At 45.7% G+C, this 16,532-nt stretch overlaps 2 protein-coding genes across 4 annotated transcripts in view; one reads left to right on the top strand and one right to left on the bottom strand.

Annotated features, from left to right (window-relative positions):
• Window positions 1–6,461, top strand: part of GPR89A (G protein-coupled receptor 89A) — a 51,873-nt gene extending 45,412 nt beyond the window's left edge. Inside the window, exons 10-12 of the mRNA XM_015564264.1 lie at window positions 2,830–2,982; window positions 4,052–4,117; window positions 4,258–6,461. Of these exons, the coding sequence (XP_015419750.1) occupies window positions 2,830–2,982; window positions 4,052–4,117; window positions 4,258–4,464 (426 nt within the window). The 3' untranslated portion in view covers window positions 4,465–6,461. The remainder of the gene's footprint in view (window positions 1–2,829; window positions 2,983–4,051; window positions 4,118–4,257) is intronic.
• The window catches only part of PDZK1 (PDZ domain containing 1), a 29,727-nt gene continuing 19,033 nt past the window's right edge, over window positions 5,839–16,532 (bottom strand). For all 3 annotated transcript variants that reach the window (XM_015564245.1, XM_006764163.2, XM_015564246.1), the window contains 6 exons: window positions 14,748–14,884; window positions 13,779–13,974; window positions 11,196–11,392; window positions 8,479–8,676; window positions 7,541–7,831; window positions 5,839–5,923 (listed from right to left, as the gene is read on the bottom strand). In XM_015564245.1, the coding sequence (XP_015419731.1) occupies window positions 5,870–5,923; window positions 7,541–7,831; window positions 8,479–8,676; window positions 11,196–11,392; window positions 13,779–13,974; window positions 14,748–14,884 (1,073 nt within the window). In that variant the 3' untranslated portion in view covers window positions 5,839–5,869. The remainder of the gene's footprint in view (window positions 5,924–7,540; window positions 7,832–8,478; window positions 8,677–11,195; window positions 11,393–13,778; window positions 13,975–14,747; window positions 14,885–16,532) is intronic.

The following is a 16,532-nucleotide window of genomic DNA, read 5'->3' as shown; positions in this document are numbered from 1 at the left end:
TCTCCTTCTCTTTTATCTGCTATATGTTATAATTAAGATTCGAATTCCTTCCTACTTGATTCTGCTTTTGTTCTTCTCTCCTGTGTATGTTTTGACATGTTCATATGCAGATTTGTAAAAAGCATAAAACATAAGTAATGACTGGGACTTACTGTTGTGGATGCGGGTTATGTCTAGTTCCGCCTCTGCTCCTCTGTAGCCAGCTACCACTCACCACCAAATACTCAGATGCATCTCTCAGTGGGATCTTCAAACACACAGCTCACCTTTGATACCTCTGGTGGAATATTAACTACTAATTAGTGTTCTGTGTTAGAACTGAGATGATTTATACTGTAAAAAATTCTCTTGATCAATTAATTAATGTGGACTGTGAGCTAAAGATGGTAACTGTAACCTGTGTACAAATTTTTTTTCGTCTTTCTACCCGTTTTAGAATGCCACCGTCATTGAATGCACTTTTGTCCTAATTTAAAAGTAACATCCTTCTTTGTAGACAAGTATATTTTCTATGTATGTAAATGGCCAGTGATTCTGGCTGATCATAAGACCAGTGTTATGTGCCTGTCCCTTGAGGGTCTGTTATCTGTGCTGATTCTCACCACAGACAGCATGCTGCCCCCAGCAGCCATCCCAGCTGGACCCGCCCCTGGTGGCTGGATAATATAAAAACGAACCAGAGCACACTGAGCTCCAGTCCTTAAGAACAGCTTAGAGCACACTTTAAAAAATGGTGTTGATTTTAGAGAGTGAAGAAGGTGGGGAGAGGGGGGACATCGATTTGCTGTCCACTTATTTGTGCCTTCATTGGTTGGTTGATTCTTGTATGTGCCCCGACCAGGGATTGAACCCGCAGCCTTGGCTCATAGGGATGAGCTAAAGATGGTAACTGTAACCTGTGTACAAATTTTTTTTCATCTTTCTACCCGTTTTAGAATGCCACTGTCATTGAATGCACTTTTGTCCTAATTTAAATGTATCCTTCTTTGTAGACTAGTATATTTTCTATGTATGTAGATGGCCAGTGATTCTGGCTGATCATAAGACCAGTGTTATGTGCCTGTCCCTTGAGGGTCTGTTATCTGTGCTGATTCTCACCACAGACAGCATGCTGCCCCCAGCAGCCATCCCAGCTGGACCCGCCCCTGGTGGCTGGATAATATAAAAACGAACCAGAGCACACTGAGCTCCAGTCCTTAAGAACAGCTTAGAGCACACTTTAAAAAATGGTGTTGATTTTAGAGAGTGAAGAAGGTGGGGAGAGGGGGGACATCGATTTGCTGTCCACTTATTTGTGCCTTCATTGGTTGGTTGATTCTTGTATGTGCCCCGACCAGGGATTGAACCCGCAGCCTTGGCTCATAGGGATAATGTTCTAACCAACTGAGCTACCCAGCCAGGGCCAACACACACGTTTTGATAGACCAATAGTGTATCCTTTTTCCTATGAAGGAGCGTGTCTCTTTCCTTCAAGAATCACATAACTGATGCTGTGAAGTGTGCTTCACTGGGTAGCATGTGTGTTCTCCTCTTTAAATTTCTTACCGGGCTGAATTTTTAGAAATGCTCTTATCAGTCTTCCCGAGGCTGTTCAGTTGCTGGTGTGTATCTGCATTCACCTGTAATTCACCTGTACACTCACCTGCACACTTACACTTTGCAATTCCGCTTCCCGAGGCTGTTCAGTTGCTGGTGTGTATCTACATTCACCTGTAACTCACCTGCACACTCACACTTTGCAATTCCAAATGACACCTGGTAGGGGCAGTAAGAGCAGCTCCCCCTGCATCATGCATAGGGTCCGAAGCTGCCTCTCACTGGGAAACAGTCCAAGAGGAGAGAAAGGCGTCATGTGATTCAGATGAAGGTCGACTATTTCCTAGACCAGGGGTCCTCAAACTACGGCCCGCGGGCCCCATGCGGCCCGCCAAAAACATTTATCCGGCTCGCCGGGTGTTTTTGCCGCCGCTGCCTGTTGCTTAGCAGCCGACTAGTTTTTTTTTTTAAACTATAGTCCAGCCCTCCAACAGTCTGAGGGACAGTGAACTGGCCCCAGTTTAAAAAGTTTGAGGACCCCTGTCCTAGACCATAGCCGAGAAGGTCTGTAATTCTTTTATTAAGAAAGAAAAGTTCCTTAACGTTTTGGGTGATCCGAGAACTGTCATTCACAGATCATAAAAGCAGTCCAGCTGCTGTTTTGTGTCCTTTCGTCTGTGCTTTCCACTTTCCACTTTTCACATTGAAGCTGTACATTAGGCTTGTGTTTCTCCTGATTTATTCATGTTGTTTCCATCACTTCACTGCACCTGGCTTTCTTCTGTCCTTACATCTTGATTCCGTCTGCTCATGGAGATGCCCGGCTGTCTTCCTCTTCCTGGAGGTGTTTTCCTTGCCGCTGCTCTCTTCCCACTTTGTTTTCATCAGTCAGGGCCTCATGGCGCTCCCTCTCAGTCACATAAGCCGTCGGTGCATCTTCTTCTTGGTTTGTTTTTGTTAATCCTCACCAGAGGATTTTTTCCCGTTTTTTTTTTTTTTTTTTTTTTTTGTAGGGGCGTTTTTTTTTTGAGAGAGAGAGTGGAAGGGAGGGTAGGGGAGGGGAAGTGGCAGAGAGAGAGAGAAAGAGGGGAGAGAGACAGACAGACAGACAGACATCAGTGTGAGAGACATGTGGATTGGTTGCCTCCTACACCTGTCCCAATCTGGGCTGAGGATCAACCTGCAACCCAGTGCCCTTGACCAGGAATTGAATCTGCGACCCTTTGGTGCATGGTTCAGTGCTCTAACCACTGCTCAGTGCTCTAACCACCAGCCAGGGCTAGAATGCATCTTTTTAATCTTCACATCTCTCTAAGCAGAGATTTAACAGATTTATTCTTTCTATTTTGGTGGCAGGTGAAGTTCTGGTCCCAGCACATTTCCTTCATTCTGGTTGGAATAATCATTGTCACGTCTATCAGAGGACTGCTGATCACGCTTACCAAGGTATGTTCTATCACAGAGTCAGAAAAGTAATTATTCCTTAATTACAGGTGGCACCGTGAGATCTTTACCTATTTAACATTTCTGTCTTCTGAATCTTAAACAACAGTCACAAATATTTAAAAGACAACAACAGCCCTGGCCCACGTGGTTCAGTTGGTTGGAGCATGTCCTGTGCACCAAAAGTCACTGGTTCAATTCCATCAGGGCACATGCCCGGGTTTTAGGCTCCATCACTGGTAAGAGTGCGTCAGGGAGGCAGCCAATCAATGTTTCTCTCTTGCTCACTCACGCTCTCTCCTTCTCCCTTTCTCTCTAAAAAAAAAAATCAATAAAAAACATATTAAAATAAAGACATACAACAGAATTTTTAAGAAGTTAAATTGATACATGGATTGATGATGATGGACTTACATCATATAATCAGATAACTACATTTACCAAAGGTCATAGAATGAGACCAGGGTCTGTTTTGTTGACATATGTCAGCAGCATCTAGAACAGCACCTGGCACGTGGTAGGTGTTCAGCAGATAGTTGGAATGAATGAATGAGATGGGGGTTTGAGGTTAGAAGAATAACTGAGAGTCCCTGTAAGGAGCATGTGGAGGTAGGAGAAGCAGAATGTTCCACTGTGTTCTGATCAGCATCGGAAGGTAAATCCTCTGGTAAGAGGTAGGGACTTCAGACCCAGCTGTTGGAGTGAAAGGAGAGAAGAGGCTGAGAAAGGGGCGGAGACAAGTCTCCAGGCGTCTAGCACATTCTGAAAAGAGCTCTGAGCCCGGAACAATGACAAGGGCCTGGGTGACCTGTTTTGATGTTAAGTCAGGTGATCACACAGCCTCTTAAAAGTTTGTTAGCCATTGTAATGCTTTTGTGTTTCAACGTGGTACTTATACCCACAACTAAGTCCTTTTCACTCCAAGTCTCTTCTTTACAGCCTTAATCATACACATGTTCTGTACAGGATTAAGGCAGGGGGGTGACACCTTTAATTGCCAGCCACGCTCCTAATGTTCTGGACACAGGACACAGGAGCGCTGCATAAACTCCTCTCTCCCCTTTCTCGACAGTTCTTTTACGCCATCTCTAGCAGCAAGTCCTCCAACGTCATCGTCCTGCTGTTAGCACAGATAATGGTGAGTTGTAAAAACCAGCGTCATCTTTGCACCTGGAAAGTCCCAGACATGTCTTATGCTTTTAAATAGTTAACCATGTCCTTTGACCCGTCCCTCACTACATGCAAAGTGACGTGTGGACTGGCCGGTTTGACTTCCAGGGCATGTACTTCGTCTCCTCGGTGCTGCTGATCCGCATGAGCATGCCCCTGGAGTACCGCACCATCATCACCGAAGTCCTTGGGGAGCTGCAGTTCAACTTCTACCACCGCTGGTTCGACGTGATCTTCCTGGTCAGCGCGCTCTCCAGCATCCTGTTCCTCTACCTGGCTCACAAGCAGGCACCAGAGAAGCATATGACACCTTGAACTCACGGCTGTTGCAGACTGAACAGGCCAGTGATGTCCACATTTAGATAGAACAAGGGAAAGTGGAGGGGACCGGGGCCTGGCATTTTTTATACAAACAAGATGCTGCGGTAGCCTATTCCACTGCAGCTATGCCTTCCTCCCAGACGGTACGCTGATGGTGAGCCGCACTGGTTGGAGCAGAGAGCAGAGAGCCAGGTACCTGAAGCTAGCACGCAGCCGAGAGGTTCCTGTGGGTTTGAGGCTGGTGCGGCGTTGGGAGGGGGAGAAGTCCACTGGAGTCCGGGGTAAGCGAGTCCGCGGCAGCTGGGCCACGCGGGTGGGGTTTCTGCTGAAGTCGAGGTTCACATGGAGGAAGTTTTGGCTTCCCTGAGATTGACTGTCATTAAAATCCGAGATTGTAAGTCTGGCCTTAGCTTTATTTCATCAAGGACAGCTCCGTGTTTGCTTGTATGATCTCACATGAGTTAGCTACCCCCCCTCCCCCAATCCTTACCCCATGAAAATAACCAAGAGCTTGTCTGTTCTTTCCTGGGGTAGGATGGGGTGCAACTGAAAGAGATTCTACCAAGAGAGATTTCAGGGGTGCCATTTTTCCTGATTTCCTTTCACTTAATATCATGTAAGAGTGAATTATTCTACATTCAATTAAGTAATGATGGCTCATATTTTCTTCCCTTCTGCCCCTCATACTGTGGGTAAAACAATGAATAACTGCTAACTGGAATAAGTCACTTTTTTCTCCGACTCAGTTTCTTCATCTGTAAAAGGAAGATGTTGGAAAAGTTGTAGAACACTCAGAAATGCCATTTAAGAAAAATCCTTAATTTTACTACCAGGAAGTCTCTATTACTAAGGTCTTATTCTGAATTTTATTTTGTTTTTGGTTCCTAGAGGCAAAACAAAAATTAAAGCATGAAATGCTTACCAAAAACACAATTCAGGTTAGATCAGTTAACAGGGAAGATTCAAGCAACTCAAAAGACATTTTTAATGGCATTTATTTTAGTAACCACACATTCTTTAAAAAGCATAATTTTAACAGGCAAACTCACGTCCTTTCATTAGCAGCTTCACATTTACAGATTTATGAATCGTCTCTGGTGCTCAAGGCGCCCATAGAAGTAAGAGATCATCATACAGAGAAATACAGTTACGGTGAAGCTTGGAAGAGATTACATGAAAAGAATCTGGTCCCGCCTTAGCTTCTCCTAAGTTGACCATAAATAAGCCATCATCAATAGGCACTCGAGACAAATGACAACAGAAAACAACTGCACGTAAGGGGCCAGTTTCCAGAGCATTTTTTGCCAAAGACGGCAGGTGGGTGGCCACTCATCCCTCGGAAAGGATTCCTATCAAATACCCAGAAACCGCGCTCAGCCACAGCCGCAGTTCGTTCTCATCACAGCCTTGTATCCTCAGAATTGGAAGAAGACTGCGAGGCTGTACTGTGGGCCTGTGCAAGAGAAGGCGAAGGGTCTGTGAGTGCTGGAGCGTGGACATAAGCCAGGGGGTGGGGTCATGACTAGAAGCTAGGTGACGCGACTTCTACACTTGGCTTGGCTTTCAGCTTGCTGTCTGAAACCAATTTCCTTTCTGTAACTGACTCCCTGCAGAGATGTTATAGAATTCTTGAAAGACAACGAGAATACTTTCTCGTTAAGAAATCTACAATATGATCAGTGGCTATTACGTGTGCCTTGTCTGAATATTTGTCTCTCCCCCAAATGCATATGGTGAAATCCTTATCCCCAAGGTGATAGAATGAGGGCATGGCCTGGGGGTGTGATGAAGTCAGGAGGGCAGAGCTGGGATTGTGCCCTCAAAAAAGAGGGCCCCAGGGCTCCCCAGCTCCTGCCACCCTGGAGGGGCAGAACAAGAAGTCCGGGTCTGCAGCCTTGGAGAGGCCTTCATGGGCACCAATCTGCCGCCACCTTGAGCTTGGACTCCCCAGCCTCCAGAATTGTGAGAAATAAATGTTTGTTGTTTACAAAGCCACCCAGTGTATGTTATTTTGTTATAGTAGCCTAACCGGGCTACGACAGTAGGTGTTCCTTAAAAATTAGTATTTTTGTATTACCAGTCGGAAGAATTACATTAATGTAATGAAATAAAAATAGTATTAAACTTTAAGTCTTGGCTTTGCCAAATGTTTCCTTTATGAACTTGGATAGGTCACTCTTGGACCTCAAGTTCATCTATGAAAAGAAATTGGACAACAACAAAAACTGAGATTTACCAAGGAATTTATCTAATCTAAATACATACAGCATAGTGTTTGCTCTTCCCTATAATAAAACTTGAATACCTACCAGTTTTTTAAAAACAACTCTGTCTCTAACCACCACCATTCCTTTCATGCTTGCTGTGCACAGGGCACTAGCCGAACCACTTTGATAGTCTTAGTCAATATAATCCTGGTAACAGTCCCACAAATTATCCTTGTTATAGGGGAGGATACCAAGGCACAGAGAGAGTAAATCCATTTGCCCATAGCAGAACCAGAATTTGTACATAAATAGTTTGATTCAAGTTCCATTCCCATTATAATTTTGATAAACTTATTTCTTGTCAACTCTGTGCTATGAAAAATAAGAAATTTGTTGTTCTTGTACTACATCCTTTCCCCTACAATAACTTGATTTGTCAGTTACCTTTATATGATCATTTTTAGTATTGTAGGAATTCTGTGGTAAACATGGACATGAGATGCACTTAGTTAAGGTCTTTACCATATACTGGTAAGTTAGATCATTAAAAGAAATGTGTTAATAAAAAACAAATTAAATAAATAAATAAAAGGCTAATATACTACATGTCCTAAAAAAAAAAAAGATATGTGTTGCCCAGCTGGTGTGGCTCAGTGATTGAGCATTGACCTATGAACCAGGAGGTCACGGTTCGATTTCCAGTCGGGGCACATGCCCAGATTGTGGGCTTGGTCCCCAGAGGGACCTGCAGGAGGCAGCTGATCAATGATTCTGTCAGTGTTTCTATCTCTCTCCCTCTCCCTTCCTCTCTGAAATCAATAAAAATATTTTTTTTTAAAGAAAAGAAATGTGTCACTACTCACTCGTTCTTTTGCCACGTGTGAGTCGAGCTCTGACTCCACCCATGTTTCTTCTTTGGAATCAAGGGGCACATCCAGTGGGTCAGCCATGGAGGAAACAATAGGGATTTTCTTTGCCTGGAAATAATCGTAGGCCTTCTTTCCGCAGACTAAGAGCGTGACATTCTTCCCACTGCTCTGGATTCTTTCTATCACCTTCTCATAGCGTTCGTCCAGCACATTCACCCCGTTCACCTCAATGATGACGTCCTCATCCTCTAGCCCCGCCAGCTGGGCAGGGCTGCCCTCCTGCACCTGTGAACAGAGGGTCGGAGTTGTCACGTCCAGACACAGATAAGGGAATGTTAGCCTAGCTCCCTTCAGGGGAGATGAGGAGATGAGGATTTATTCCTCACTGTGTTGTGACTTCTCCTTGAGGCACAGAAGTCGAGGACAATGCTCTAACACTTTCTGCTTTGAAGGCTACAGCTTCTGTACTCCAATCAATGGTGTTGCAGTGGTTGACTATTGTGTTATATGTCTTCTGGGTTAAAGGCATCAGACATCATAGGTCCCTTCTGCAGGCCCAGTGTGAGAGCTCTAAGGGCAGTCCTCTCCCTCAGGCCCTACAGCGAGAGGCATCATGCCCGTCCACAGAAGCAAGCAAGCATCACCCGTCAGTGCTGATGGTGACTCACCTACAGTCACGCCAGCTCTACTTGATTTGAAAGTGCCCACAGATGACTGAGTGTAACAGATGTTAAGAAATGAAGGCTGTGGGCTTAGGATGTACTAAGCTATCTTAAAGGGGCCGGGACCATGACAGCAATTATTTGAACCCAAGTGAGACACTCAACGCCGGCCTTCAATGTACCCCTTTACTGAGCCATCGGTGAGTGGGAGAAGCCCGCCCTCCCAAGGGTGGCTGCGGTCACTGGGCTGCGGGAACCGGGTTACCGTACCTCTCTGACAAATGGGCCTGGCTGACCCCGAATCGCATTTAGGTGGAAGCCGTAGCCATTGTCACCTTTAACCAGCCTGCACAGCTTAGGCTTGTGATCTGGACTTGAGCTGGCCAGAGGCGCCGGAACCCGGGCCTCCTTGACAGAACCGTTAGGCAGTTGTTGACTTTGATAGTAGAGAAATGGAGAAAAATGAGCCTTGGGAAAACAAAGGGGAAGAAGCATTAACTGTAAATATGAATAATTACGCTATTAAATGTGCTGATTTATTTTATAAGGTGCATACATGTTCCACTCTTCCACATACATGATTGTGGGCTGAAAATTTCTCGTTACTTCAACCAGGAAAGGGATAAAGGAAGACTGAGCTTTGTCATGGAGCAATGTGTATAAACATGTAAACAAATGCACATATCCGTAAAATAAAGTGTTGTACAAGGATCCAAAAATAAACCCAACGGAACTGCTGGTTTCTTCTGACTTGATGATAGTAAGCAAACCACTCAACCTTCGAAGGTTAGCGACTTGCCCTCTATCTCATGCAAGTTAGGTCCATCTGGCCTTCCCCTTCAGTAAGAACTTCAAAGCTCCTTAAACACGTAGAGAGAGTAATACAAGACGCTATATCGCATCCAAAGTACAACAGTGAATTGGCGGAGGCAGCAATCATATGGGCACATCGTTTCTCTCCCACTACCTCTCCGGCACTGTGCTCTATTGTACTCTATTTTACTAGTTATTGTTGTGACCATTAGCAGACACTTCCGTTATGCCAAGCTCCTCACTACCTTTATATATTTCTAATCCATTTCAACTCCCAGAACATCCATGCAAAGACGGCAGTGATAGTCTTGAATATAGAAGAGGCATTAAACAGGGAACATATGACTGATTTTTTTATTTATTATTATTTATTTATTTATCTATCTATCTATCTATCTACTTACTTCTTACTTACTTACAGAAATAAGAGCCCAACCATTGTGGCTCAGTGTTTGAGTGTTGACCTATGAATCAGGAGTTCACAGTTCAATTCCCGGTCAGGGCACAAGCTCGTTACAAGCTTGATCTCCAATGTGAGGCGGAGGGTCAGTCAAGGTCATATACCTTGGTTGCAGGCACATCCCCAGTGGAGAGTGTGCAGGAGGCAGCTGATCAATGTTTCTCTCTCGTCGATATTTCTAACTCTCTATCCCTCTCCTTGCCTCTCTGTATGAAATCAATAAAAATATATTTAAAAAGAAGAACTTAGCTGACTGGGTTTTAGTTGAAAGGATTAAAAGGCTAGATTTGGGAATGCTGAGATCCTAGATCAGTAGTTAAATTGCGGCCCACAGGTGCCCAAGACATTTGTGAAGTGATGAGTGAAAAATGAAGCAATTGAAAGCGAGTACAAGTTGTGCTCTCCCCTAAGTCGTCCTGTTCAGCAGCCTGGCTGAAATTAGACTGGAGGGCTCCGGTTACCATCTGTCTTACTAACCACAAGGCCAGGGCTTCCTTTCTAAAGGAGATTAGCACCTCGTTAGAACCATTCAGTTACCCAGTTCAACTAACTCCAGACCTCTCAGCGATATGCTTGCAAATTTTCTACATTTCTGTCCCTCTTCAAAATGTGGGAAATTATCAGTAACTCCTTACATGCAAAAATACCTTTGACATCACTACCCAAACAAGCAAACCAGTGGCAGCTAATCCTAGGCAAAGTACAATAACATAAAACAGTGAGTTTTTATTCTCATTCAAATATTTGGGTGTCTAGTATGTTACAGGAACTGATTAGCTGTTTGCTTTATTCACTGATACATCTCAAACTTCCAGCCCATGCAACTCACTTTGGGGGGACGAGGGAGGAAGAAGATGGGGACAGTCATCTTTATAGATCAAAGTTCTCTTTTTTAACCAAAACATTAAAATTATAGTGAACTCATTCTGTCATAAGATTAGAAGTTGGAAAGGATTCAACGCTAGAATCTGCTTTACAACAGCAAGAGCAGTGACCTTCTGACTTGACCTTTTCTACTAGCTGGGACCATTGCAGAAATGGCTTACCCTGTTCCCAGCAGCTTCAGTTGTCCTAAGCCCAAAGCTCGCTCCCTACAGCGTCTCTATCTGCTCAAGCTACACCCCCTAGAACACCTCAAAAATAAGTCTGCTGCTTGTATATAATAGCCTTTCAAATTATTACAAGCTGTTTAACAGCCCTGTCTAGGCTTTTACATGGGATGGTCTATAGCTTAAAATCCAATTGCTCCCTACTGAGGAGAGTTAGGGCTACATCTGCCTGTTCATAGATTTTTCTCAGATCACCAAGAGTAATTCTGCAATTATATGCAAATTCTTTCAAAATCTTGAGTCTAAGGACTTAAAACTTATGTACCAATCACATGGCACTCTCTTATCACTGCCACTTCGAGCTTCAAAGCAGCCTTAATATGGTCGTTGTACACTTTCCAGGTTGAAGATCAAAGTGGTCATTTAAACCCCCAAATAGAGACAGTGACCCAGCCAGTTGAGATCAGCCAGACTCTCTCATCAGCTGACGATGAATACCAACGCTGACACGACAGGCTCACGAAGGGAGTAGCCATGGTGGTAGAAACAAGCTATTCATGGGCCAAACAGCATTGGCTAAAGATAAGGTAACTTAGCCAAAGTTGGAGGGCATTAGTGAGTGGACCCAACCTTGACGCATGAATACATGACCTTGTATTACTTACCAGCCTGTATATGCTGTCCGTCTTTTTGTCTACCACCAACAGGGAAGTCTGATCTCCACTCTTCCTGATCATCTCCACCACGCTGTCATGATTGAGGGATTCCACAGACTCGCCGTTGACAGCAATTACCAGGTCATTGGCCTTCAAGCCAGCCTCCTCTGCTGGACTTCCAGAATCTACGTCTTTGATGAATTGACCTAACCATCCCCAAAACAATGAATTATCAGAAAGACCCCTAAAAGAACGAGGACTTCCTGCCAGAGCCCAGGGCCCTAATAACATAGAGTAGGCATGCTGAGTCCAACTACTGTCCCTCCCACTGGCTCCAAAAAAGCCTGTAGGCCCCCTATGCAGTCTCATCCCTGGCTCAGGACTCGCTCCAGGAACAAACCCAGCCTATCAACCACAAAAGGGTCTTCAAGAAAAGAATCATGTTTTACTAAAAGTGTCTCAAACTCACTCTTGTCAAGAGAGCATGCTAAGCATTAAGGGTCAGCAAGTTCCCAGAAAGTCAGTGGGCATACTTGTACCCATATGTCTTATGTAGACAATAAGCCATAAAAAGGGGGGGAGGGAAGAGTGAAGAACAAAACCCAAGAAATCAAACCCTAGGAAACACAGTGTGGCTGCGTCTGTGTGTGCACGCTAAGGGTGTGTCTGTAGCCTTTTCCTAACAGAACTGTCTTCACCGGATGCCTCCATATCGCTCACACTTTTTTGGCCCTCGCACGGTTTTAACAAGTGTTCGTTTCACTTTTGCAGCTGGCTGTTGGCCGTCTCCAACTGGATATCCCGCAGATCCCTCCCAATATAATCTATTCCCCAAGCACCTCCTCTTGGTCACCTGTTGGTGGGAGCACCATCGTCCGTCAGACACTTGACAACTGATTCTTCCTCAGCACCCACTCCCCATATCTGATCACCTACTAAGTCCTTCGATGCCACTTTAATATCTTACCCTTTTCTTTGGTCCCACTTCCCCTACATGCAGTTTGTATTAATTAGTTCCTGTCTTGGATTCTACCTGCCGCGCCTGACCAGCTGCTCTCCCTGTCCCTGATCGCTGCCGTCTCCTGCAGATGCATCTGGATGCAGAGTCTGACCAGGTCACTCCCCAGGGCAACAGCATGAGCGCTGGCTTTGGAGCTAAACAGACCTGACTTGGATCCCAGTTTAACCTGATATAATCGCTGCATCTTCTCCACGCCCTCAACTTCAGCAATTCTTGCAGAATTATTAGGAGAAATTAAGCCCCCAAGACACTGTAGGCTTAATTTTCTTCTTCTCTCTGACACTGCTCAAAAAACGTTAAACTCCTCATAGACTATCGGGTCAAGTCCAAACTCCTCCACCTGGCATTAAAGACCCTTCAATATCTGAACAATAAAGATTTAATAAATAAAAAATAAATAAGAAGACCCTTCATTGTCTCTCTCCAACTGACCTTCTAACTTGGTTCCCATGCTTCACACTGGATGCCAATCACACACTGCCTGTGTTTCCTTGCTGTGTTCACACACCTCCTATCTTTCCGGGACAGCCTTTCTTGTCCAAATTCTACCCATACTACAAAGCTCAAGTGGCACCTGTATTATGAGGCCTCCCAGTACCTTTCTAGTGAGAAAAGCTTGCTCCAACCTTGAATTCCTTCAGTTATGGACATATGTGTGTTATCTAACTAGGAGGCTCCTTGACTGAAGAATTCACCTGACTCACTTGATATTCTCAAAGGCCCTGGGGATGTTTTTATATAATATCAACCAAATTAATATTGGATGAATTCATGTAAACATCCTATATAATCAAAGGCTAATACACAAATTGTCCCCTCGACCGGGAGTTTGGCCAGAATTTGATCGCTGCCCTTGTTGAGTTACAAGGAATCAGAAAGATTCCTGCTTCTGTTTGCGTCTGAGATCCCACCCCATGCCCGTGCTCAGCCCTGGCGGTGTGCTGCAGCTGCCTCACCAGCCAGCTCATGAGCGCCAGTGGTGCACAGCGCTTCTCAACTTTGCATTCTGTGCCCTGGTGGCAGCCTGAAATCAGGCACGGTAGGGGTATTTATACCACAAACATCAACAAATGCTATAAATTAGGGCCTTTCCTTGCCCCAGAGCCAATTTAGCAGCATACTACTGCTCAGGTCCAAAATTCTGCCTTATCCTTCTGCTATGGAAACCTGGGTGCCCAGGATCCGGTCCCCGTGTGACATGGAAACTGACCCAGCACCCTGGCTAGTTTTGCTCAGTGGGTAGAGCATCGGCCTACAGACTGAAGGGTCCCAGGTTTGATTCTGGTCAAGGGCACATGCCCAGGTTGTGGGCTCCATCCTCAATAGGGGGTGTGCAAGAGGCAGCCAATCAATAATTCTCTCCCATCATTGATGTTTCTATCTCTCCCTCTCCCTTCCTCTCTGCAATTAATATAAAAAATTTTTAAAGAAAAACACTGACCTAGCTATGCTTTCTAGCTTCTCACGCCCCGCTCCGTGCGGGGGTTGCGGGCCTCATGGCCTCCGGGTCAGGCTGGGATGAGGAACCAGGTGATCACACTGCCAAGCGTCCCGCTGTCCTCCTGCCTTACCTCTCTGCTCCGGGCCTGCCCTCAGGTAGAAACCATAGCCATTGCTTCCCTTCTTCATCTCAACCACCCGGGGCTGGTGGGGCAGTAATTTCAAACTGGCTGTTTCTCTCTTGAGCTGGATATTCTGCTCTCTATGGTGCTGGTCCGTTTCCTTGTCCACCAGCAGGAACGCGACGCGGCTTCCTGACTTCCTCACCTGCAACGACACACACAGGTGAGGGCCACCCCAACCTCCAGAAACGACGCTGCGAAACAGGCAATCTCTGCACGCGGCCTCTAGATTCTGCAGAAAATACGGATGTAAAACGTGTCAGCTGTTGAACTGCCACCTCGCTGGTACTTTTCTACCTCCACGTCCACAGTTGTTTTCCCCTTGGTTTAAGGATGACCTCCCTCCACCAACGCTAACTGAACCCAAGGAAGAGCTGGAATTCAGAAAAGCCAGAAAGGTACTTAGCGGAAAGCTGGGAAAGGAGTTTGGAAAAGAAGCAAAAGTAAAGTTCGATTGTGAAGGATTATTCCGCCAGGAAAAGACTCCAGAGGATCTTAAAGGAAAACCTCGGCTGTTTTCCATGAGCCTGTGCTGGGATCTAAGATCTGGGGTAGCTGCCTCCCAGAACTCCCCAGCCCAGGTCTGTGTTCCTCGCCACACTGGTCATCTTGCAGCTGGTATTCAAATAGTTCAGTCACATCGGGTCAACAGTAAATTTACTATCAATTCAGAGGGTGCTCCCAATCCGGTACAATAGATTTAAAAGATAAAGTTAAAACACTTGTCTTCAGAATAACATGAAACTAGCGAAGGCCTTATTCTCAAATCCTAGACACTGCTTAAGCCACCAGCGAGTCTGTTTGCTCTTCATACAAAAGGGCCACTCCCCATCGTTACATCTCTCCCATCATAAGCTGTCACTCCTGCCTCCCTGTCACCTCCAACGAGAGCGAGAGAAAGGGAAGGCAAGACAGTACCTTTTCAACCACTTCCTCGTGAGTGGCATCTTCTACGTTCTCTCCGTTCACCTCGATCAAGTGATCATCCGCCAGGACACCCGCTTTCATAGCCACGCCTTGTGGGGTGATGTCGGTCATGTACACCCCCTTTGTACCTGAAGGAGAGTAGGGGCGGGCTGAGGTTACAGGAAGTACCACAGTTAACGGGTTTTCTCCCAATAATGTAAAATTAGAATGTCCCATGTTAGAGCTAACTCAAGTGGCCGTTAGCTTCCGATTTAGCTTTGTAACTACAGCTCCTAGCCAAGCTTGCGACAGCCGTTCCTCAATTGGCTCTGTTGATTTGAACAGAATTTCTGAGCCCAACTAAATGCAAAGAAGGAATCGCAGGTGGTTCTTGCCTCTTGAACCAGAAAGACCCAAACCCCACCCATGCTGCCTCCCTGACTCGTACCCCACTCTTTGCGTTTGTGGAATTGGAAGACTCCACCCTCCACTCTGTCCTCTTTCATCAGCACTGTCATCACCCATCCCAGACCAGGAGCCCGTGAATGTCACCGACGCAGGTGGAGAGGGACAGAGGCGCGGGAAGGAGGGGCGCATACGTGCCTGCCGGTGGTATGATGTCTTAAATTCTGTCCATTTTCTCAAGATATTAATATTCAGTCTAGGTAAAGAGTGGCTTTATAATGACTAAATACATTATTTTCAAGAATAACAGTAACTAATTAAACTCTGCTTTCCTAAACACAGTTCGCCTGCTCCTCCTTAGATCTTTGTCATGAAGAAAGCATGTTCTTTGTGAAGCTAATCTAAACCATTCTCCACGCCCACTAGCTCAGGGGCCTAATGAATAGAATCTGTTTTTTTACCATTTTACTGACAACAGACATCTGAGAAATGCCCAGCTGCCCAATCACAGACAAGCTTGAGAAATGCCTCTCATATCTAGCTTGTGTCTCTCACTACAGGTTTTCCATGATTTGCCCTTTATCACTTACCAAGTTACCCACAACCAGTGCCTCTCCAGGGCCAGGAATGAAGGAGCAGCATTAGAGGTGGGACCACAGGGTTCCAGCCTTGACCCCACAGACACCACTAAAACCATTGTCAACTGGACGCAGGTCAGCCTGCACCTCTGAGACTCCAGAAACAGAACTTCTAGGACTTCCTGATGGTGGGGGGTTTTCAAATCACTGTGTACCTCTCAGCTAGGGGCCAAGGGCACACCTCAGTGCGGCTGGGCCACAGCTGGGGGTCCTACTTCGACGTCATAGCAGGTGGGGATTTTTGCAATATCCTCAACTAGAATTTCTCGAATACAGGAGTGACAACCTGGGCACGCCAAGAGATGAAAAGAGATATTCTTACTCAAAAGTAGTATTATGACCCAGCCGGTGTGGCTCAGTGTTTGAGCATGAACCCATGAACCAGGAGGTCGGAGTTCAATTCCTGATCAGGGTACATGCCCTGATTGCGGGCTTGATCCCCAGTAGCGGGCATGCAGGAGGCAGCCAGTCAATGATTCTCTCTCACCCTTGATGTTTCCCTCTCTCCCGCTCCCTTCCTCTCTGAGATCAATAAAAAAAAATAAGTAGCTATTATGAAGAACCTCCTTCTTCTTGCTTATTTCCCAATCTTCCCTCCACCTTTACCTAAAGAAGCTAGAAAAAAATACCGAAGAAGCATCAGTGCTCTAACCCTCCGGCCTCAGAGGCTCAGCCTAACAAACTCTGGGGGTCAGGAGCACCCGGTGCCACTCCCCCAACCCTGCTGCTGCCAATGTCTTGATCCCTCATTGCA

The sequence above is a fragment of the Myotis davidii genome, unplaced genomic scaffold (genome assembly GCF_000327345.1).
Source record: "Myotis davidii unplaced genomic scaffold, ASM32734v1 scaffold401, whole genome shotgun sequence".
NCBI lineage: Eukaryota > Metazoa > Chordata > Mammalia > Chiroptera > Vespertilionidae > Myotis > Myotis davidii.
Note: the sequence above shows the minus strand (reverse complement) of the source record. Positions and strands in the feature narration are given on the sequence as shown.